Source organism: Lycorma delicatula, chromosome 6 (genome assembly GCF_047948215.1).
Source record: "Lycorma delicatula isolate Av1 chromosome 6, ASM4794821v1, whole genome shotgun sequence".
Taxonomy (NCBI): Eukaryota; Metazoa; Arthropoda; class Insecta; order Hemiptera; family Fulgoridae; genus Lycorma; species Lycorma delicatula.
This window is the reverse complement of record NC_134460.1, coordinates 72,524,371-72,548,486: the sequence shown is the minus strand read 5'-3', so window position 1 is coordinate 72,548,486 and position 24,116 is coordinate 72,524,371. Positions and strand designations below refer to the sequence as shown.

Here is a 24,116-nt window from a genome sequence, read left to right as displayed (position 1 = left end):
AATTGCAGTTTATCCTGTTCAATACTAGCAGCAGCTGTTCTGATATGTTATTTAAATCATCTACATTTAGAGGAAATGATAGGCAACTTTATATAAAACCCTGCAAACAGTTGCCTGGCCACAGGAGCACTTTAATGTTTTGTTCTTGAGAAAATTTTTTCAATTTTTTTGGCAGTATGGCATGGTACCAAATCTTGTTGGAACACTCCTTTGCCTAGTGAGATTTTGTTTTGAAGTTGATCACAACCCTTTCCTTCAAAATCTTGATATACCCATCACTTCTCAACATACCATCTACTGGATGCATTGAATGCCTTCAAATGGGGAACAACCCCAGAACATTTTTTCTGGGGAAATTTAACTGATTGTTGGATAATACATCACCAACTGATTGTTGGTGATGTATTTTGATCTGATGCTTTTTTAACTTATGGAAACCTTTTCCCCGAACATAAAAAGATGACTTGTCAGAAAACTAATATTTTTCCAGTCTTCCATGCTCGAGAGTTCTAAGGTTCAAATCCTAGTAAAGGCGGTTGCTTTTATATTGATTTGTATACTAGATCATTAATACCAGTGTTCTTTGGTATCTGGATTTCAATTAACCACACATCTCAGGAATGGTCAACCTGAGGATGTACAAGACTACACTTCATTCACATTCATACATATCATCTTCATTCATCCTCTGAAGTAATACCATACGGTGGTTCTGAAGGCTAAACAGAAAAAGAAAAAAGTCGTTGGTTATTTACCAATTTTCATGTTATAAATAGTGTTTTCTCAATTTAAGTCCATAGCAGATAATTTTGGATCAAGTTTACTTTTTCTTACTGATAACTCCGATCCTGTATTGGAGTAGTTTTTCTTTTATGGTCACAGGTTTTACAAGTTTTTCGTTTACTCTGAGGTGCCTTTTCTCTGAGGTGAAAAGGAAACAGGTTCTTTAAATTGTTTTAAAATAGCATTTACTGTCCCTATTCAAGATCTACATCATTTATTATATTCTATTTTATATATTATCATTTATTATATTCAAGATCTACAAAACAAAAAATATGTAAATATGATTTTGTATTTAAAAATGAAGTAATTTTTCACAAAACACTATTTATAACATGAAAATTGGTAAATAACCAACAGACAATAATCTCACATTACACAGACAACTTAAAAAGTGGTTGTGGTCAAGCAGTGTATCCACAACAGAAATAAACAAAAAATTCCCTGAGTTTAGATTAATAGTTCAGTATAATTTCAGCAGAGTTTTCTATTCTCTATATTTGTTCATTATAACATATTTGAACATTATGTATTTCAGTGTTGTCCGTAACTGAAAATTTTGATAATGAAGGAAACTACTACTGTTCTTCAACATGTTCCTGTGTGTTCACATAGATAGAAAGTATTATCTTGATTTCATCATTACTAATTTTGCACTAACTGAAATTTATGCGGAGTCATTTTCAACTGTTTTCAAAAAATTTTCCGCCCAGTTGGGGGAAAATTAAAATTCTAAGCTTGCAGTTTAGTTAATTTACTTGGACTGTGTTTTTGTGTGACATTAACATGATCTACTTGTTCTTCTGACATGGACAGTCTTCCAGAGCTTTTACTTTTATATAAAATCCCTTTATTTTGAAATTGTTTATTCCAGTCATAGATGGGCTGACGTGTTTGTAATGATTAATTGTACTTTGTTTTGAAGTGTTGCTGCATCAATGTATCGGAGTGTGTATTTGCAAATCTCAACCCAGAAAAATCCTTTCCAAAAGTTTAGTGGCCATCTTGCCATGAGATGATATATTTCATATTGTATACAGTTTTCATTAAGAAATTCTTTGAATTTTGTAACTTATCGAACAATTTCATGGTAGTCTATAATTAGAAACATTGTACTAGAGAATTTATTGTTTGCTTCTAATTCCTTCTTATATAAAAATTGAAAATCTGCCACTTAGCAATTGGATTAAACAATTTAATGTTCCACAGTAACTTCAGTACATTTTTCTGATATTGATGAATATCCAAAGGCTAAGTGAAAGGTAGCAACAGGAACTGAATTTACTGACGATAATCATGAAAGTATCCTGAAAAAAAGCCAAAAGAATCATGAAAAAAAGCCAGAAATTTTGCCACTAATTTTCAAAGAAGCTTTGAATACTGACTTATTTTGATGCATTTTGGGTGGCAAGGCATACTCCTGTTTTCAACAGCAAGTACTGATTATAAAAAATGTGATTGAAGAGAATTATTACCAATTAAAATGTAAGCAAACGTAGCAGGTTACATCAGTTCATTAAAAAAGAATAATTGTTTGTGAAAAGTACAATAAGCGAGTGAGGACTATTAAATTAGTTAAATTTTATTTTTTTAAATTATAGTTTTTAAATAAAAAGTTATAACAAGTAAAATTAAATTTAATGTGTTTTTTTTTAATGTTATATGCAAATTAAGTTGTTCTTATTTAAGAACAACTTAATTTGCATATAACACATTTGCATATAACACTAGACAGCACGTATTTACGTGCTGTCTTAGTGTTCAATATCTGTTTGAAAAATGTTCTTTCCAAATACTCTGAGAAGATTCCCATATTTTGTGCATGTTTTTTTAATTTAGCCTAATTTTGTTTAATTTTTAAATATTACTATAGTCTTCCAGAGTTAACAGAGTATTTGACTTGAACACATGTATTTTAATTTAAAACGTAACATTATGTCTTCTGTTAACAAAATTTAACTATTAGCGTAGAGTTATCACATCCTCATTGAATTTTTTACAGAGGTTTACTATATGTAAAAGTATTTTTATTTTTTAATATTTATTTTATTTTTTTTTTGTAATAAATTACAAGTGTCTATTTTATTTACAATAACCCTGTATTAAAAGCAAAAAATTTACAAAGTTAGTAAATGCAATCTTTTGTTTTTTTTTAGGTTGTGCTGTCTGCCTGCTCATCTTATTTTCAGAAATTACTTTTGGAAAATCCTTGTAAGCATCCTACTATTATAATGCCTCAAGATGTTTGTTTTAGTGATTTAAAATTTATAATCGAGTTTGTTTATAGAGGGGAAATTGATGTTTCTCAAGCAGAGTTGCAGGTAACTTATTTTTATTTATTAATCTGATTTTTAAATGTGAATTTAAATAAATGTTTAATTGAAAGTGATTTATTGATTTTTCTGTAATGCCTAAATTTATATATCTATTACTGGATGTTCATTATAACAAAATCTCAAATGTATACTTATATCTATTGTTCTTAAAAATGAACAGTGCAGATATTCAAAAATTTTGGCACAGGATTTACTAACTTTAGTGAATAAAAGGGTAAATTAGGTCATTGTTGACAGAGTTGGTAGATTAGTTATCATGTTTGATTTACAGTATTTTAGAAACAGAATTAATGGTTAATGACTAGGTGTTTGAACATTTGATTTAAGTGAATTCTAAGAATTTCTTAATGGAATCTTTTCTTTAAGTACTGTGCCTCATTAAAATTTTATTTTTGGTTTATTGTTACTATTATTATAATTTCTAGTTCTGAGATTTATAATTAAAAGTATTCTGTTAACTTATTCTTTTAACGTATTTCCATTCTTAATGGAAAATTTTATCCACAGTCGATTAGAGTGGGCAGATGCCTTCAGTGACAATTTTCATTCATTTGTTGGCTTCTCTTTCTATCCTCTGGTAACTAAATATGAATGGAACTATCCTATAATATTCCAGTGAACATCTGGTTGAATGGTTATACTTTTACATGCTATAAAACTCTGGGGGTTTGTAGCATGGTTTTCCTTAGGGAAGTCCAAGTCTGTTCTTTTATGAATTCTTACAATATCTGGAGGAAGTGGAATTTTTTGTGGCAAGTGATATAAACTTGTTGATTGGTATTGTATTGTTCTCTTCTGGGTGGAGATGCACTATTTCTTAAGAATTGTGCCCAGAATGAGCACTCACCAAATAAAGCCTTAAAATATTTCTTTGAGTAGTTTATTTTTTTGGTTTTATTTCTGTAGCTAGATTCAGTTTCTTCATTTTATCCATCCTTTTATTTAATCTTGATTCCTTCTTCTCCAGGGTGTTGTTTAGTTTTGGGTTGACCCAAAAGGTGTAGATGTCATCCACCAAAGTTTTTCATTTATGAAGTATTTATTATTACTTATTTATTAATATAGGCATGCAATCGCACCTTATACTTACATATATACGTAAATTTGTATAAATATACACATGCAGTAAGTTTAAGTTTTGTAAGCATAGTTGGTTGATGTGTAATAGTTCATTTTGATTGCCTCTGGGCATGAATTGGTTTTGGTGAGTGGTTTTAGTTGGAGTATATAGGATGGGAAGGGGAATGAACTGTTCATGGCCAAATATTGTTATATTTGCATGTATTGCTTTGTTTTAACATTTTGATTGAGGGAGGGTGTTTGAAACATTTTTAAGATTCAAAACTTGTGTTAAAAATACTGTTTTGACAATAAAAAAAAGAATACATGCAGTATATGCCAGTCTCTGTGACGAATGGTAGCATCTCGGCCTTTCATCTGGAGGTTCTGGAGCTTGAATTCCGGGCAGGCATGGCATTTTTTATACGCTATAAAAATTCATTTCCATATCCCAAATACAATCTTCAAGCTTATGTGGTGATATCATTAAGCAAAAAAAAAAAAAAAAAAAATGTTCTTAAATTAGAGTGATGAGTTTTTGTTATTAAAATTTTACATTTGTTATTAAAAGATTACATCTAAGAAGTAAACTGCTGGTCATCAGTCTGTGTATTTATTTAAAGCACTCTGCAACAAAAACTTTAAACTGATGGTAATTTCAATTAAGTAGTCATTTTATTTTTTGCAGTCATTACTGAAAACAGCTGACCAATTAAAAATAAAAGGTTTATGTGAGGTACCTGAAGGAGGAGATGGAAAAGATATGGTTGGAGCTGAAGTAACTCCACTTCCTCCTCCACCTTTAACAACTTCTACTCAAAGACGTTTTACAAAATTAAGAAGGTTAAATGTTAATTGCAAAAGAAGGTTTGAAGCAAGAAAACAATTATATCGTGATAGGCAGCAACTTATGAACCATAATCATCAGCAGCAGCAACAATCACAACAAAACAATCAACATCCATTGCATCAGCAACAGCCACAGCCACAGCAGCAACAACATTCACCACAACAGCACCAGCAAGACCATTCACCCCAACAACAGCATTCACCACAACAGCAACAACCACCACATTTAATACAGGCTACTGTTGTTAGTACTAGCATTCATGATGATACTAGGCAAAATGAGGTAACTGTTATTTTATATCTAATATGTCATTTGTTCACTATTTGTTAGCATCACTTCAGTTGAATTTTACTTATTTTAGTCTTCAATAAATTAAATTCTACAAGGAATAATATAAAATAGCATTCTGTTTGATTTATTTAAGGCCTCTGTATATGATTTTCTATTTAATCTGACACGTTGCCTTTTTGCAACTATAGTTAAAGTGATTGTTAAGGTAGAGTTTCAGAACAACAGAACAGAAATTTTGTTTTCTATTAAATATTAAATTCTTTGACAATATTAATTTAAAAAAATGTTTCATTTACTGATAAACATTATCATTAGTATTTAAGGTACATGAAAATAAGAAAGATGAAATTTTTAAATAAAAAATTGGTTACAAACAACTATTGAAGTAGTGATGCCGATAAAAACAACTACACTAGTAAAAGCTTTAAGTTAGAAGCAAAGATTTTTATCATTAACTTGGACTTTTTCTAAAACGAATAGTTATCAAGAGCTCTTTGTACAGCGTGTGGCAGTGAATCATGTGGTTAAAAGTACACCATAAATAAGTAAAAATAGACCATACATTAAGATTGGAAATAATGAATGAAATGAAAATGCATTATTTACAATTATTTAAAAATAAAATTTCAATGATGCTGAATTTTGTTTCACATATTCCAATAGCCTTGTGCACAGGCCACATTTTGCAGCGAGGAAACATAAATTTAAGCTATCTTTTTTCAAATCCATTCTTCAAGTTCCTGGACGTTGTGTGATGGTGGTGTTAGGAAAACATTTGAGTTGAAGTTTTCACAATGGAAAAAACTATATGCAGACAGATCTGGTGATCTTGCAGGCCATGGAATGCCCCTGTTCTTCGAGATCTCTTTAGGAAACAATTTCCTTACAACTGTCATAGAAGCTTTTGGAAGTGTGGCTTCTCACTTATCAGTGGTATCGCCTGATTCACTCCTTAGCTGTTGACACACACACACACACATACACACACACGTGCGCGCACCCACCCCATAAGGGTGGTTCAGAGAATAACCTCAATTGTAGCATAGTGCTAGTAGTAGAGGTAGTGGTGCCGCCATTGACAGATCGGTATACTCTGAGTCAGTGTGCTTCCAGCTGTGTTAGTGTGAGCCACATACTTTAGCCTGTTTGCTTGTTATAACCTAAAAACATGAATGCTGCAACAAAAAATTTTGCGAAATGCCAGATGCATGCTGTCATAAGATATCTTGGAGCACAAAATGTTTCGGTAGCAGACATCCATTTTCAGTTGTGTACTGTGTGTGGCCCAGAAATTATGAGTGACAGTGTAGTTTGGCAATGGGTCTGATTTTTAAAAAATGGAAGTATAAACATTGTGAATAAGAGAAGAATGGTAGGCCTTCTGTTGTGAGTGATGATCTTGTAAATGTCTTTACAAACTTGATCTTGTAAACGTCTTAATGTTTATATCAGTGAAGTTAATGAAAATGTTTGTGAAAATTGAAGATTCACCATCTCTAAACTTTCTGGAACAATTCCCGCACATTTCTTTTACAAATTTATATGAGATTGTCACCAATAAATTAGGCTACCAGAAGTTGTGTGCTCAGTGGGTTCCAAAAATGCTCACAGAGATCGATTGAACTAAATGAATCGGCTCTGCTTTAGACTTTCACGCTATGATGTGGAAGGAGAACATTTTTTTTTTGAAGAGGACTATGACGAGTTGAAACTTGGGTAGCCTTTGTGCACCCCAAACGAAACATGGCCAGTTGATGGCCTGGGACCATCAACTGTTCATTTCTCCATGCAAGTCAAACTATTTTGTAGGTGGCTACAGGTTTTAAAGATGCCAAGGGAGTTCTAGTCGATTTTTTTGGAACTTGGTTTGGTATGATGATTACTTTAGCAGTCTACTGTGAAACATTGAAGAAACTTAGGCAAGCCATTCAGAACAAATGTTGCGGCATACTGTTATCTGGTGTTGTTTTTTTTTGCATGACGGTCATCCTCACAGTGCTTGAAGAACTCAAGAACTTCTGAATCAGTTCCAATTGGACATTTTTGGTCAACCCCTTACAGCCTGGACTTGGTGCCAAGTGATTTTTATCTCTTTACTCACATTAAGAAATGGTAGGTAAACAGGCTAGTTGTTCAAGTATTCGTGGTTTGTTGCTCTGTAGACTTTTTCTTAGAGATAACCTCAAAGAAAAAGATCTGGCACAGTCACATCTGGAAGTCTTGGTGGCCATAAGCTATGACCAATAATGCGATCACCAAAAAATTTGTTAACAAAATCAGAAGTTGAATATGTTTAGTGTGATATTGCACCATCATATTGGAACCAACAGTATCAATCTTCTATTCAAAGAGTGGATTGAATTGCAATAAAATAATCTGTACTGATGGTGTACTCGTAGAAAAGAGGACCAATAATTTTTTTTGTGATATTGCATACCATATACCCATCTTCAATGGATGTAATTGTTTTTCATGATACGTGTGGGGATTTTCAGCACTCCAACTCTACTATTGTGGCTGTTTAGACGGCTGATGAAACTATGCCTCATTTATGAAAAAAATTAAGTCCATAACATGAATACCCTCACGCACAAGTTGACGAAACCAATGACAATACTGTAGCTGTTCTTCTTTGTCTGGATCAAGAAGTTGATGAACTGTTTGAATTCGATATGGTCGTAATATAATAATAATATTTTTGTTTAATATTTTTGTAGCTCGATGAACAGTTGATTTTTATAAACTAATTTCAGCTGACAAGCGTCTAATTGATTTTTTTAGCAAGGCAGTTAATTTGTCTTTGATATCAGTGACTGTGTCTGCATTCAACTCTGTCATTGATCTTTTGTGTTCCTTGTTATTAACAGAACGAACCTGTCTCTAAATTTAGCCACTAACCTTAAAACTGATGTCTTGTTTGGTGCTGGTTTATGATGGGACTTATGGCAAAAAGATTCTTGCACTGCAACAACTGATGGCATACTAAAGTTTGACTCAAGAATAAAAATACATTCTTGTAGTGAAAACACCATCTTCTCTCTAACAATGCATTGAGTGTTATGATTGCTTTGTTATGACTACCAGTAGCAGTTCACTGCGTTGGCGTGATATTCAGTTGTTGAACGAGTCCATTCCAGTAAAATGTAGGGAAATTGGGCAATCTTTTCAAATGTTATAGAAGGTGGGTTGCGTTTTAAATGTGACAAGGGTATCATTATATATTCATACATATTTATATAGCCTATGACACTCCCAGTAGCGTAAGGATTTCAATGCGGGGTCATACATCTAAATCTGTTCAGGTGTTGAGCTGCTATGGTGGAACATACATACATACAGATACCCTAAATACATTACATCCCTTTTTAGGTAGTTTTGTAAAAAGATGCTAAAACATTATGAGAATATCTGTGGGAAATGAATTTATTGGCTGGTTAGAGAGGAAAATGGTAGGTATATTGCAAAAATGATGTGATAGAGTCTTACTAGTGGTAAAGATATAGTAAGTTCATAAAGTCTCAATGAATTGGTTGGGTAGAATAAAAATAGTGGTTGAGAAAACTATTTTTGAAGTCAGTTTGATGGAGAAATTTCATAAGTAGAATGGATAACCAAGTGGAGATAGTTGTTTGGAGATTGAGGGGAATAAATTGGCATATGGGAATTAGAAAGAACAACCATACATAATCTATCATGGGATGTATATAATAAACGACTGAAACTAGTGGAATTACAAACGTAGCATCACTATGATTGTAAAATTTAAACGCAGTTAGCCCAGAAGTTTTGCAACCAAAGCTCTGAAACTGAAACAAACAAAAAAAGGTTTTAAAGGTTTGTAAACATTTTTAAGGTTATGCAAATTTTTAAGGTTTTAAAAAACCTTTTAAAATTATTATTTTGACCTCTGGGAACTTAAAAATACCAAGATCCATTGAAAAATGCAAAACTTTTGCATGATTACATTATTTTCGGTCATGTACTATATGCACATGAAAATAAAAAAGAATTCTAGTTGAATTCAATGATTGATATATCTATGTCAATGATTTTAAGTAAATATATTTATATAGCATAACTCTTCTTACTTATAAAATAATGGCATTACAGGTAACATTTTTATGATCAATTAATGATCATCTTTTTTTTTTCTCCTAACATGCAATGCATGATTTTAATCTGTGTTTGATGCTGAAAATGAATATGAACTCAGAATCTTTCTGCATCCACCATTTTTGAAAAATTTTTGAATTTTAATTAAAGAATTTTTTCATTTTTCAATGTTTAGTTAGCATTTTAAACTCCTATATTGTATTTTGTTAGCTCATTTTTATTGTTTAACTTTGCTAACATAATTTGTAAGCTACAAATAAACAATACTAGATAAAGAATTTAATCATATTGTAGTCACATATTATGACATCATATATAATACAGAAGGTGAGCCTTCATGGACAAGATTAATCATGTCTGTGCAGGCCAAAACATGTAGCTGAAAACACAGCTGTGTTATTTGTATTAAGCACTGGATTTAGGAATGAATTAATTTTGTTCAGTCTTATTGCTTTCTTAAGTTTGTTAACAGTGCAGTGTCATAATGCCTCGAAATTGTATAAATGATGGGGATGTCTTTTGGAAAAAACTTTACACCTTTAATTAAAAAAGCATATCATTTGTACTTTCTGTGTAAAATTGGTGATCAGGATAAGATGTGGGCCCCTTATATAGTATGTACTAATTTTTCTGTATATTTAAGAGGATGGCTTAAGGGTACATGAAAGGCTTTGCCAGTTGTGATGTACCTATGGTTTGGCGTGAACCAAAGAATCATGTAACTGATTGTTACTTTTGTTTAACAAGTATATCTGGAATTTCTAAATGATCTAAACATACTGTAAAATATCCTTCATTACAATCTGCAATCAGGCCTGTACCTCACAGTGAAATTATTCCAGTTCCTGAGCCACCAGTGAATGTATGTTTCAAAAGTAGCGATGAAGAATCAGGCATACTGAAGAAGACCAATGATTTTGATTTTGAATTATCTTCCAATAAGCCACATATTATATCACAAGGTGAATCAAATGACTTGGTTAGGGATTTAAATTTATCAAAAAATCAAGCTGAACTGTTAGGATCAAGACTGCAAGGTTAGAATTTACATAAAAGAAATACAAAAATTTCTGGCTTGGAAACCGACAAAAAGAACTTCCTCAGTACTTTATTGATGAAAATAATTTAGTTTATTGTACAAATAGTGATGAGCTTATGTTGCACTTAGGAGAAGTTCATAAACCTGTGGGCTGGCGCCTTTTCATAGATCCGTCCAAGTATAGTTTAAAAGTGGTTCTGTTACACAATGGTAACAAATATCTTTCGATACCAATCGCTTATCGTATTAATTTGAAACAGACATACGATGTGATGAAAGACGTTCTTGAGAAAATAAATTATAAAAAACATAGCTTGAACGTATGTGGTGATTTGAAAGTTACAGCTATTTTGTTAAATGCAGTTAGGCTATACTAAGTACATGTGTTTTCTTTGCGTATGGGACAGCCAAGCTAGGGATAAACATTATGTTATCAAAGAGTGGAAGAAATGAGACCACTTAACTCCAAATGGGAAAAATATTATTCATGAGCCCTTAGTTGAACCCAAAAAATATTTTTATCCCCTCTTCATATCAAGCTAGGACTAATTAAAAATTTTGTAAGCGAAATGAAGAAGAATAGTCCCGGATTTTTGTACATCAAGGAGAAATTTGCCAGTGCAAGTGAAGAAGAATTAAAGAAGGAATATTTGTTGGTTCTGAAATAAGAGAGTTGGTCAAAGATGATGCATTTAACTCAATGTTAAATAACATAGAAAGTGCAGCATGGGCTGGCTTCATTTAAAGACGTTTGCAAAACTTTTCTTGGCAAATAAAAATCCGACAATTACCACCATATTGTTAATCAACTTCTTACTTCATACAGAGTTATGGGATGTAATATGTGTTTGAAAATACATTTCCTCCACTCGCATCTGGATCTTTTCCCAGACAACCTCGGAGATGTAAGTGACAAACACGGTAAATGTTTCCACCAAGACATTTCGGTGATAGAAAGCTTTTATAAAGGGAAATGAAATGCTAACATGCTACCCAATTACTGTTGGACATTAATTTGGGATGTGCATGAGGCTATTTGTAAAAGAAAAGCATCAGCGAAATCATTCTAACACAGGTATGGCCATGCAAAATTTTAAATTTTGCAGATTTTAACTTATATTCCCTTAATTTTTCTTGAAGTGTAATTTATTTAAAACTAAGGATGATAAAAAAATTGTATTTACAGATCTGTAATGTATGCAAACAAGCAATTCAAGAAATGGTATCACACTTAGAGAAACATTAAACATCAGTGTTATTTAATCAAATCTTAAAGTATATTGTTTTTGTATACCACTTTTATAAATTGCAAAATTGTGCAGTAAAACATTAATGAACTTCTGATGTATGATTTCAGGAATCCCAATTTTATTTTTAATGTTTCAAAACGTAGATTAATTTTTAAGTGAATAATTAAACAGTTATGCTGGAAAATTAATACAGATGTATTTTCAGATTTATCCTTTATCGTATAATTTGATTTAGCTTAAATCTGCTGATTTTAAAGTGTTAAAAATGGGGAAAATGTTAGAAATTATGTGATATTCTGCTGGTAGTTTATTTTTATATTGTAATCTTTGATTTGGTCTTAGGGGTTTTTGTACCCATTTTAATTAGTTTCTTTTAAAATTGGATGTGATAAAGAAAAGGTAATATAACATAGTCTTTCTAATTTTACTTTTCTGGAAGAATGTGAATTTGATCAAAACTTATGGTGTGATTATTGGTTCGCAAGGGAATGTTTTTGGATTTTTACATTTATTTTTTATTTGCTTTATCATTAGTCAAGAATATATAATTTAATAACTTGAAGCAAATGATAATTTATTTTAAAATAGAATATTCAAATGCATTATTTTCACTGGATATTTATACATTTTTCATATAATTTATAAAATTAGATTACTATTGCATTTTTAAACTGCTAAGAATAATACTAAAAATATCTAGAGCTATTTAGGCAATAGTTGTGAAATGTAAAACTTTTAAAATGTTAAAACTTATAATGTTGAGTATAACCAAATCCAGATTTTAAGTTGTTTTCCTGTATTTACTAATCTAATTAATATTATACTACCCTTTTTCCAGTCTGGTAGTATATGACTTAAAATATTGTGATTATGCTATTGTAATCAATGAGTAACCTACCTGTGTTAGGAATGAAAATGCAAGTTTTTCAGAATTTATTTTTTTTATTTTTCAACATAATCTTCTTTTAGAATACACTTTTTCTAACAACTCTATACGTGGTGTTACTAATTTTCTGCGATCTCTTGAAAAAAGGGTACTTCTTCTTGGTAGTAAGTGCATATATGCAAAAACTTTTAACTTTGGCTTATATTGAAGGCAATAATAAAGCTATAGATTTGAGTTTTAATACTTTCAGTTAACATTTTATGCTGAATTCAAATATGTTACTCATAAGTTTCTTTTAGCACCTGGTTTAAGATATAGCAGCTTAAATTCAGCTAAAACATTGTTTTGACATTTTATAAAGTCACAAAGTTTGAGCTTATGTAATTCTTAATCTAGTACTCTAGTACTTTAATATGAGACTTTAATAACCTGAAAAAGTGCATAATTGTGTGAAACATCCTACAGTTTCAAAGCAACTGGAGGTTTATATCAGCAGATATTCATGATCAAATTTTATCAAAAATGTTTTAGCTCGATTTTTTACCTACTTTTGAAAGCTTATATCTCAGGTATACCTTCTTAGATTTAGTTATTTTTATAATAGTTAGAAAGAGCAATTTTTAAACTACAAAATCAATGCAGTTTGTTTTATGACCTGTAGTTTATAAGTGGCAGAAAAAAACAGTTGAAAGATAATGCATCTTTCACATAGGGAGCAAGTGTTCCATAATGTCTATGGATTAAATGAATATTCTCTAATAGAAAGCAATTTTTTATTTCTGCCTGTTAGTACAAAGTTGTTAACTGTATTAGCTGTACCTTACCTTACATTGAATGCAGAGGAGACAGTTTCAACTAATTATATCTGTTACGGCAAGCACAAATTTTAAAAATATTTATTACATGCACAGAAATACTAAAATCATAAACAAAATGAAATATAGTCGTAGTAATAATGGAGTGCAGTAAGGTGTTACAGTATTACAGAACACGGTAGCTTCAGAGTAAAATAAAAATATCGAAACTAGTTAGAACATTTTAGCACAATACTTTTAATTCCACTTCAGCTTAAATTGTTTCTCAATCATAGACGGGACTGGATATATTCTGGATACATATATTGTCGTCCCGATGATGGTGCTTCAAGAGTAGCAAAAATGTGCTGTTCTGGAATCCAACTAGTATCCTTTCTAGGGGGGCCAATGATAAGAAAGAGGTGCACCATGAGTGTGCATAAAACTAATGAAGGCATCATGTTCTTCAATTGTTATATCACATATATTTCCTCCACCAAGTATTGTCATACATGTAGCCGCCACACATTGGCCTGGTTGCAAGCTGGTAAGTGATATGGCTTGAGTAGGTTTATCAATTTCATAAATATCAGCTTCAAATACTGAAGTATCATTTGAAACTCTGCTGAATTGGATTTTAGCTTTCCTAACTGACTTAAACTGGTTGTTCTCTCTTGTTTCAGCAGTTGTGTGACCACTACTAAATTGACTTTCCTGTTCAGGTCGGATTCTCTTAACTTCTTCTCTTGGAACAAACAAAACCTGATTCCTGATACAGTTTCTTTACAAATTTCAAATAAGTTTTTTGGTGTCAATATCTGTTTTTCTGTAGGTTGCTGAAGACTTTCACATGCTGTTAATTGTTTTGAAGTACCTCCATTTCCATACGAAGGATTTTCTTTGGCTAGTACCAAAGAAGTTCCATTCAGCTATTATCCCAAAATCTTCTTCATGGTGGCATAAATTGATAAAATTCTTGAAATTCTTGCATTGAGCAGTTGAACCATCACTGAAGTAGTATATATGCTTTATTCCAGTCATTGTCTTCAAGTATATGATCAGTTCAATCAAAAATTTATGAACAGCAGTGATATCATGGCGCAGACAATTGCTGACCATGCAGATGCTAAGTTTCTGAAGCTCGTTTTTGTTGTAATAAACCATGAATAGATGCAGTGTAGCTTGGCTGTTTTCCCAATGGAATTCCTCTACAGCATCTTGCACGAGAAACTAATAGTTCTCACAAGAATCATCAGGATAATGGTATGATTATCATTTAAATTTTCCTTCAGTTTTAAATATGAACTTTGATGTTTTGAAACGAAATGGTGGCTAGTCAGTCAAAAAACCTTTAAGAAAGCTCTTCAATAAAATTTTCCATAGTTGTGTGTTGCATCTCCAATGTGTCTCTGCTGTTGGAATCCACTGCTTATATTCTATTGGTTCCTCCAGGTCACATAATCTCAAGCTTATCTAATAAATAGGACTCCAATCCTATTTGTTAGATCCACTGTTCACAATGTTGTAGCATGCAACCCTTAGATTCTAAGCTGCAGACAGTTTTCTCAATCAACACCTTGTTGTCATCCTTGATGATATTGCAGCTATCATGAGCTAAAAATTTGATGAGTCGTACAACTACAAAATGAAAGTGTGCCCGCAGCACCAACTGTAATGTACCAGTTTGGTCTAAGTTCATAAAATTTTGAGAATCCAATTTCACGGCCGTAATGTGTGCAGTAAGCTGTGAACATCTTATTTAAATTACACAGAAGTAGACTATTTCTGCATGTGAACTTTTTTACCATTGATAAAACTGAAACAGAATATTTTTTTCGTGAACAGATTTGGAAAAATTCATCATCTTCAAAAACTTTGAGGACCCATGTCTAATATCAATTATCCTTCAATTTTTTCCTTTTTTTTCTGGTGTCGCCAAAATATCATGTTCAGATTTGAGCTTTCTGGCCTGCTTCACCATTCGCATTGAAACCTGGAATTCATCAGCTGTTTTTTTTATCAATACTACAACTACTGGGTGCCAATGTCAAAATCTGAACTTGTCCATATCACTAGATTCTGATTCTGGTTGATCATTCTTTGGCTGAATCTCTCTTTGAGCCAATTCTTGCCTACATCATGGGCATAACTTTTGACCTGGCTTGAAGTCATAAGACATGACTAGAAATATCCACAGATTAAAAATCTGCCACATGCAAAAGATTAATTGTCTTTGAAAAGCTTTCTTACCTACTACAATATACGGGTCAAAAAACAAAATGTATGGATTATGTTGTTTAAAAGCTGTCCTTTCCACCTATTATAAAACTAACAAAATCTGATACGGTATACCTGAGATATAAGCCTTTAAAGACGGGCCAAAAATCATGATTAAAACGTTTTGATCAAATTTGGTGATGGATTTCTCCTGACATAAGATTCCAGTTGCTTTGAAACTGCAGGATCCTACACATAATTATTCCTTTTTTCAAATTACAAAGTATCATTCTGATTAAAGAATTGGGTGAGGAAATGTACGAATATAAGCTCAAACGTTGACTTCCAAAATTTTGCGACAAATTTTTGGCTGAATTTCAGCTGCTCTATCAAAACAAGGTTCCAAAAGAAACTTTTTGACTAACATATTCGAATATAGCATAAAAAGTTAACCAACAGTACCAAAATCTGAATCTGTATCTTTATTTTTGCTGTCAAAATTGTTAGTCAAAGATAACAATTTTTACATGTGTCCACAAACTATAAGTAAGTACCCCTTTCTCAAGAGGTCATAAAAAATCAGCAAGTACTCCTTTCTCAAGAGGCTACAAAAAATCAGCCATAGCAGATAAAGAGCTGCAATTTGGTAAAATGGCATTTCAGGTTATGGGGAACCTCTACCAAAAATTTGATGATATTCGGAGATGGCCAACTGGGGACGATTTTCAAAACTGGACCACTGATATGGAATGACCCAGCTGTATCTGGTTGTTGTTCAAATTAAGCAATTGCAGCAACCGTTGGGCTTACAGCTTTCTAATTCTTAACTTATCATGTAAAATGATTGTTGCCATTCCGTACGACACATCCTCTGCTACTTTGTGCACTTTCATTCAGCTATCAGCAAGATTCATGTCATGGCCCTATTCAACGATTTCTTTAGTAACCATGTCTGCTGGGCAACCTGGGTGCTCCTCATCAAAAATAAATGTACGGCCACATTTAAATTCGTTAAACCAATATGTCACAATTGTCACAGATAGTGAAGAGTCCCTATAGACACAATCCAACTTTGCTTTTATTTGTTCGCATGCTTTTCCTTCCAAAAATAAAAAGAGAGTTATGGATTGATATTGTTCTTTTTCCATTGTATCAAAAAACACCAAATACGTTTAATACAAATGGCTGTCAAATAAAATCTAACCTATGAGTTAGTCTGAAATTTTATATGGCATCATTTGATAGATGGTAGTATACTGTAGTAATGCTAACTTTCCTCAGCAACGCCACCTGTCTTCAAACATGGGTACTTATTGATCCACCTTTGTAGTGTTATATTATTTACTATGCAGTCAAAGCCCCCTGTGATGAATCTAATAAACTGTCATTTGTAGGGAGCTGAATCCCTCCATTTTGGTAGATTTGAATTGCTGAAGTATTTGATGTACTTGATTGTTACAGTAGTATGTTCAACTTAATGCTTCACTAAGGCAACAAGAAACCCCTTAGTTTCTTGATGCTGGTAGTAACTAGATATTATGAATTGTTTTTTGGAATCTGTTGACTAATTAAATCAGATCATTTGTAACCATTATAGTTATACAATCATTATATAGCATAACCAGATCCTTCTGTGTACATTAAGTTTATTTGCCTATTACAGCGTTATATAAAAATAAATCATGCCATCAGAGGACTTTCTACGTTTAAAATCTTTTAAATTTTTTGTTAGTAAATAATTTTTTGGTAGAACGCATTTAAGAATTATTAATATTTTGTGTAATTCGATTTCTTTCTAGGTTTGTGAGCAGTTACCACCAAGTGTATCTGGTTGCATTACTGTTGGTACGTCGACTGATGATGACCAAAAAGGTGAAATGCCAGTTGTTATATTAGAGAGTAGAGTGGGTCATGACCATTCTTCTCACACATCACCTCCTCAGCAGTTAACTTTACATACGCATCCCCACTCACATCCACATCAACATCCTTCTGAGACAAGAATTATGATGACTAGTCCTGCACCCATTATGTCCACACATTCCATGCCAACTTCACAACAGGTGAATTTTTTTGTTGATTTTTTCTTCACTGATTGATTAAATCCAACATTTAATTGAGTCTAATATCTTGTTTGCTTTGTTGTTAATCTGTAAATAACTTTGTGTTAGGAAAAGATGGAGCTGTTGTAAAATTGACTAATAACTGGGTAATTAAAAAAAAAGAAAAGAGAAAGATTTATTATAAACACAAGTTAAGTGCCTGTATTAACATTATTTTTTGACATATTTATCATCCATATTTTCAAGCACTTCTCTTGACATCATCAGATATTGTGGACCATAGTTAAAGAACTCTGATATCAGTTTATAACACTTTAAGATGTGTTAACAATTGTTTATGAAATATAATAAGATAGATTATACATTGCTAGTGGCACTATGTTTGTCATAGAGGTATGTACATATGTTTGCTACTGCAAACCACAAAATGTTTGCTGGTTTATTTTCAGCAGCTGGAATTCAATTTTTGAACAGCTCTCGCATTTACTTGACCTTCTAGTTTCATGGGAATATGGAAAGCCATGTACTGTGGGTGTTTTATTTGAGATTGACTAATGTGATTAAGTCCTGCTGTTGCTGGAATTAATGGTGTAAAAAGGCCAGGATTTTGTAATGATTTTCAGTTGAGGAAAATTTTATTTCAGTATTATTGTTAAAGATTGTTGTACGATATGATATTTGGATTTTATTTCATACGGTAGAATTTTTAGTTGCATACATATCTTATTGTCTTGAAATAAAAGAATTTTAGAATTTAAATAAAAGAATTACAGCAGATTTAAAGAAACTTACATTATGTTTTAAATTATGTACTATTTGTATTAGTGAGGATGATCTAAAATTTTAGAATGTCGTTTATTATGATTTATGAGAAATTTTTTTTTTTTTTTTAATTGTTACATTTATGATCGGTTTTTTTTTAAATCTGTTACCTTGATGATATGTAATTATAAGGGTCCTTTAAATATAAACTGGAATTTTGCTGCTTGAACTGAGGAAGAGTAGTGAATGTGGTGGTGGGGTGCTGTGGCTAGTTGTTGGTATATGTGGAAGGGAGCAACTGGCCAACCTCACTCATTGGCTACATTCAAATAGTGGAATAGTCAATAGTGGAATGCCTGTTGTCCAACAAATTATTATCCGATTTCTCCCAACAAAGATGTCAAATCCTCTGAAATTTTGACTCGACTCCAGGGACTTTTTGGAGATGCTACCCTGTTAAAAACTCAAGTGTTTGATTGGGCCAAAATATTTAGAAAGTGACTATGATGCAGCGGAGAATGAAAGTCACAAACATCATCTACTGATCAGTGTCAATGATGACAACATTCAGGCTATTCGTGAACTTGTGGAAGGTGACCGCTGCATAATCATCATTAAAATTGCGTCAGAGGTGGGCATAAGTGCTGGGAGTGTGCATACAATGTTATCAGACACTGTTAGATGCAGCAAGATGGTTCCAGATCTTCTCATAGAGGTATAGAAAAATGTCTGGAAAGACATCAAAGCTACTTCTGAATCACTTTGAGGAAGAAGAAGAGGAGGTATTTTTAGACTGTATTGTGGCCTTCAATGAAACATGGATCCACTACTACACTCCAGAAAGTAAGAAAACAAGTATGGAGTTGTGGAAAAGTAGGGAGAGGGTACCAATCAAGGCCAAGAAGTGCTTGTCAGCAGGAAAACTTCTGACAACTATGTTTTGGGACTGAAAAGGTATGTTACTAATTGATTTTCTGCATGAGTGAAGAACAGCAAATGTGGCATATTATTGCCAGTTGTTGGGTGACATCTGGACTGCTTATTGCAACAAGTGATGCTGGCAATTGATTCCCAATGTTCTCTTTTTCCATGACAGTGCGTGGCTGCATACAGCAGCTCAGATGGTGAATGTTCAAGAGGTGTTCAATAAACTTTTTAAAATTCTTTGAACGCCTCTTGAATATTCACCGTACAGTCCAGTCTTGTCACTGTTTGATTTCCACATGTTTGGTTTGCTGAAAGAAGCATTAGGAAGGGGAAAGATTCGGAGACTAGGCTGCAGTTGAGCATTATGTGACAATTGGTTATTGAGAAGCGACCTTGTTTTTTTTTTTTTGATGAGGGGATCTGAAAGCTACCTATCTGATTGAGAAGATGTATTTCTGTTGAAGGAAACTATGTACAAAAATAAGATAATTTATTTTAATAGTATTTAATGTCAATAAAGCTATGTAAATAAATTGTGGTTTATTTTTGAATTAACCTTGTATATTCAGTAGAGATTGAGATCAACTTATTTTGTCATTTTTATGATAATTTTATAAAAGAAAGAGCGAAAAAGATTTCTTTTTTAAATTTGTTTTTTAAAATGAGCTAACTCATTAAAATGAGCTAACGCAAGAATATTTTTTCTTAACAGAATCACCTCTTTACTCTTAAAATGGTTGACAGACCATTCTATATGATTAATAGATTTTCATGCTGAAAATTATAATAAATGTAATACTCAAGAATGACTTGAATCATGACTTACATAATAATTAATTTCAGGTTGTTCTGGAGACAACAGGACGGCCAAGTGATGTTGAAATGAATGATGCTCAACAACCTAGTGGCCCAACAGCAACATTAGTCTCTAGTATTGAACTTCAGACAAGTTCTCCATCTTCTGATTTGCAAGGTAAGTCATGTAATTTTAAAATTTTAGAGAATTAATATTTAAATAATTCTTAATTTTTCAATCAATTCATCTCATAAATATTTTTGCTATTTTTCTGATTTTAAGAAAGTAAGGTGTTCCAAATGAGTAGAGTGTATTCTTCTTTTGCTAATTAAGCAGATTTGTCTGGAGATCATAAAAATACAAATCATTAGTGTTAAATATAATTTTAATGTTTCATTTTTAAAAATGAAAATATTTAAACCTGGTGGTGGCAGGTTATTAGTAAGGCTGGGTGTGTAAGTGCATGATTAATTACATAATTAGTATTTTTTAATTAAACTTCTTCATGTTAATAAATAGGTTGTGCCAAAACAAAATTAATGTTAAAAATAAGCCATGTAATCCTTGTTATTGGTATAATAAATGGCAACTGTTATATTGGTCCTCTGATCCTTATGCTCTTCAACAAGCACTGCCTGCTGTTTAGGCTCACCTTTGAGTTGACTTGCTCTCCGTAATTGGCTGACAGTCTGTTTCAGATCTGACAATTCCCTAGTCCACCATGAGGCAAGTCTCTCTCGACCAGAACTTGGGCGGGGGGAGGAACTCTCAGCGACATCAATAAAAGCCACTGACAATCTCTTTGTTAGGTTCTCTAAATCCAGGATCCCCAAACTCTGACCTAAAACTTGGAGCCTAGCTGACAGAAAATCAACAAACCTTGTCGAATCTGCATGCCTGTACAGAAATCGACTTCACTGAACAGGAACGTTACATCAAGCCACCAACAATCTCATACACAATTAATCGATGATCACTTGAACAATCCTCGCATCTTCCAATCACAGACATAGGCAGGAATAAACCTACCAACAGTGACATTGGTGTTTTGTTCCCCCAAAAAGCTGATGCCCATCAACAATATCTGCTTACGTGGGCAACTCACCAGTCACATTGGAAACATGGTGTTAATATTCACACCAATTATGATGGGACTGACCAGAGAACTTCAAGATCTTTTCCCAGACCTCACGATGACAATCAGCAGGGTCTCGATACTGAAAGTATGAACTTGCAACATATAGATCAAAGTTCTGAAAATCCACCCTAACTAAAACATAATGATCATTCGAGAGCTGCCGAATGAAAACACAATCTAGTTCTCTTCTACACAAGACAGCGAACATACTGCCAGAATCATAACAGAAGTGTTTTTCAATGGGTAAAACCTGGCAGATTCCTAGACACAATGTATGGAAGCCTTAGCAACAGAACATCCAATCCTCGTTGCAGGGCAACTTCACCTAATTCACTTTGAATTGTATAAGCACCCTGTGCATTCAACTGTCCAAATCTAACTCTATATAGAGTTAATATACATATCGACAGCCCTCTGATAACATCCACAATCCTTACTACTGACAAGTGCTTACGATTCTTGCGCAAACATTTACAGTTTGCACACATAGGACCCTCCAATTTCTTAGGGCAGTTCTCGCGCTTCTGTTTGTCGTCATCACAATGTGCACAAGTGTCTGTTGATTGGTTACAAAACTGCTCTGTGACCAAACTGGCAACACTTGAAGAATCGCTACATGTAATTATACTCTTACTCTGCAAGACAATAAATTAAGAAATAGTCTACCCTCAGCAATGAAGCTCTTAAAGAGTGCTGGACTCACCGCAAAAACCACATAATACCGCTCTGCCTTGTGCTTAACTATTTTGAATAACAGTTATACTCTGACTTAAAGGTCACCTCATCCATCTGAGTGTTTTATTCTCGTACAGATTCAAAACCTCCTCCTCAGATATCGTAAACAATAACTCTTGGGTGCCTCTTGTGTTAAGAGTTGGGTTTACAGACCTTTAATGAGTCAGTTACTACTTTGAAAGTATCTTTGTCATCAGCGACGACTAATCCCTTTTTAGTTTCTTTGATATATTCGAATTCTCAGGCTCAACCTCTTATTTCGAAGGATCAGAAACTTTTCCTTCATTTCTTTTGTAGATTTTGTTGCAGCCTCCTCCTTCATATTAATGAAAACCACCTCAGGTTGCCTAAAGGGCAGACTGACATCCCGTTTTTCTTTGAGCACTTTGGCATAACTTCTCTGCTGTGGCTGAGCCACCTGAGGAGTAGGGACGGACACAATCTCCTTGACCATCACTTCCCTGATCTCAACAGACTTTGCAGCCAATTTACGTATTCCTCAGCTAGGGCCAACAGGACCTAAAATACCAATAGGGACTTAAAATACTTTAATTGAGGAGTAATTCTACTCTGTACAGTCCCTGAAGTGCCCCTTGGTTTTTCAAGGAACTGAATCAAGGCCTTAAACTTATCAAAATCTTTGACCAAAAGACCTGAACTCCCTGCCTTCCCAGCTGCCTTATTATGATACTCATTAATCAAATCCTCCCTGTTAACCCAAGCAGTCCCAGAGGTCCCTGGTCTGGCCTCATCCTCCCCAGAAAAGGAAGCATTGTTGATGCACTAAACACAAGTGTTAATTAACACTTAATTAACAAACTATAAACATAAAAAAAAACAATTGGGCAATAAAAAACCACATACACTGATGATGTTGACCAATAGACCATGTACAAATAAAGATGGTTGCTATCAACAGCTGTTAAAAAAAAAAAAAATAATAGCTAACTTTAATAATAAGTAATTAGAAACTGAAGTAATACTAAACAATTAAACAAACAGATCTACAATAAAACACAAAAACGGATAAATGCTGGTTTCACCCCTTGGTGAGCAGTTAAAGGAAATTTAAACTACCCACCAAACTAGCCTAGATAGCCTTTTAGGCTATCTGTGCAAATTAATATTAAATAAGACTAATAAAATATTTCAAAAGCCCTAAAACAATTACAAAATCATAAACCAAATCATAGTGAACATAGTCGACTAACAAATTATAATGTAATGATAAAGTTACACCAAATAAATATCTAAGTAGCAGAGCCTACACATAAACTCAACCTTTCCTACTCCTGTTGTGTGAACTCCCTCTGAATTAAGCTCAACTGGTAAAAATTAATTTTTACAAAATATGTCAGAATCCTCCTTGTCAAACCAATGCATTGAGATGCCATGTACGCGTTCATATCAACGTTTGGTCAAATTAATTAATTTTTTTTTGCAGTGAATTAAAAATGAAAAACAGATACTAACAGCAGTGATGAGGATGAGGACATGGAGTACAACCACCTCTTGTTCAAACACTGTGACTGCAGGGCCTTCTTCTACGGTTCAAACCAATCTGCAATACTGAAAGTGAAATTGAAGATGATGGTAGTCATGAAAATGATATTGGAAAATTTGTTAACCTGGCAAGTTCCATGCCACTTGATAAGGAAAGACATCTTGGAAAATGTCTGAGTACCTTCAAAGAAGTATGATTTTGCAGCAGATACCAAACACCTCCAAAGGAAATTCAATCATCAGGTAGCTGGAAGCTTATTCACCATGGCTAGCTTACTCAAAGTGACTCAGAGGTGCTTTCTATAATTATTGTGTGTTGTTTCTGTCGTCAGCCAGAACGATGATGGTGGTTGAGATTCTTTTTCCATCAGACGTTTTGCTAAGTACAAGGACATGAATGATTATTGGAAAGCACATGTACAGTCCCAGGAACATCAGACTGCCATGGAATCTGCAAAATCATTCATGGAGGGCATTCCACCTGACATCCAACTTTACCAGTCTTCATGAAAACAATTAGAAAAAACATAAAAGGTACTATCCTCAATTGTCTCCTGCATCATTTTTTCCAGTA

At 33.1% G+C, this 24,116-nt stretch overlaps 1 protein-coding gene across 3 annotated transcripts in view; it reads left to right on the top strand.

Annotated features, from left to right (window-relative positions):
* The window catches only part of psq (BTB-domain-containing protein pipsqueak), a 76,382-nt gene that overhangs the window by 16,567 nt on the left and 35,699 nt on the right, over positions 1–24,116 (top strand). For 2 of the 3 annotated variants that reach the window (XM_075370034.1, XM_075370035.1), the window contains 4 exons: positions 2,940–3,104; positions 4,867–5,310; positions 17,418–17,681; positions 20,214–20,343. In XM_075370034.1, coding sequence (XP_075226149.1) covers positions 2,940–3,104; positions 4,867–5,310; positions 17,418–17,681; positions 20,214–20,343 — 1,003 coding nt within the window. The remainder of the gene's footprint in view (positions 1–2,939; positions 3,105–4,866; positions 5,311–17,417; positions 17,682–20,213; positions 20,344–24,116) is intronic. The other variant, XM_075370036.1, reaches the window with a different exon arrangement.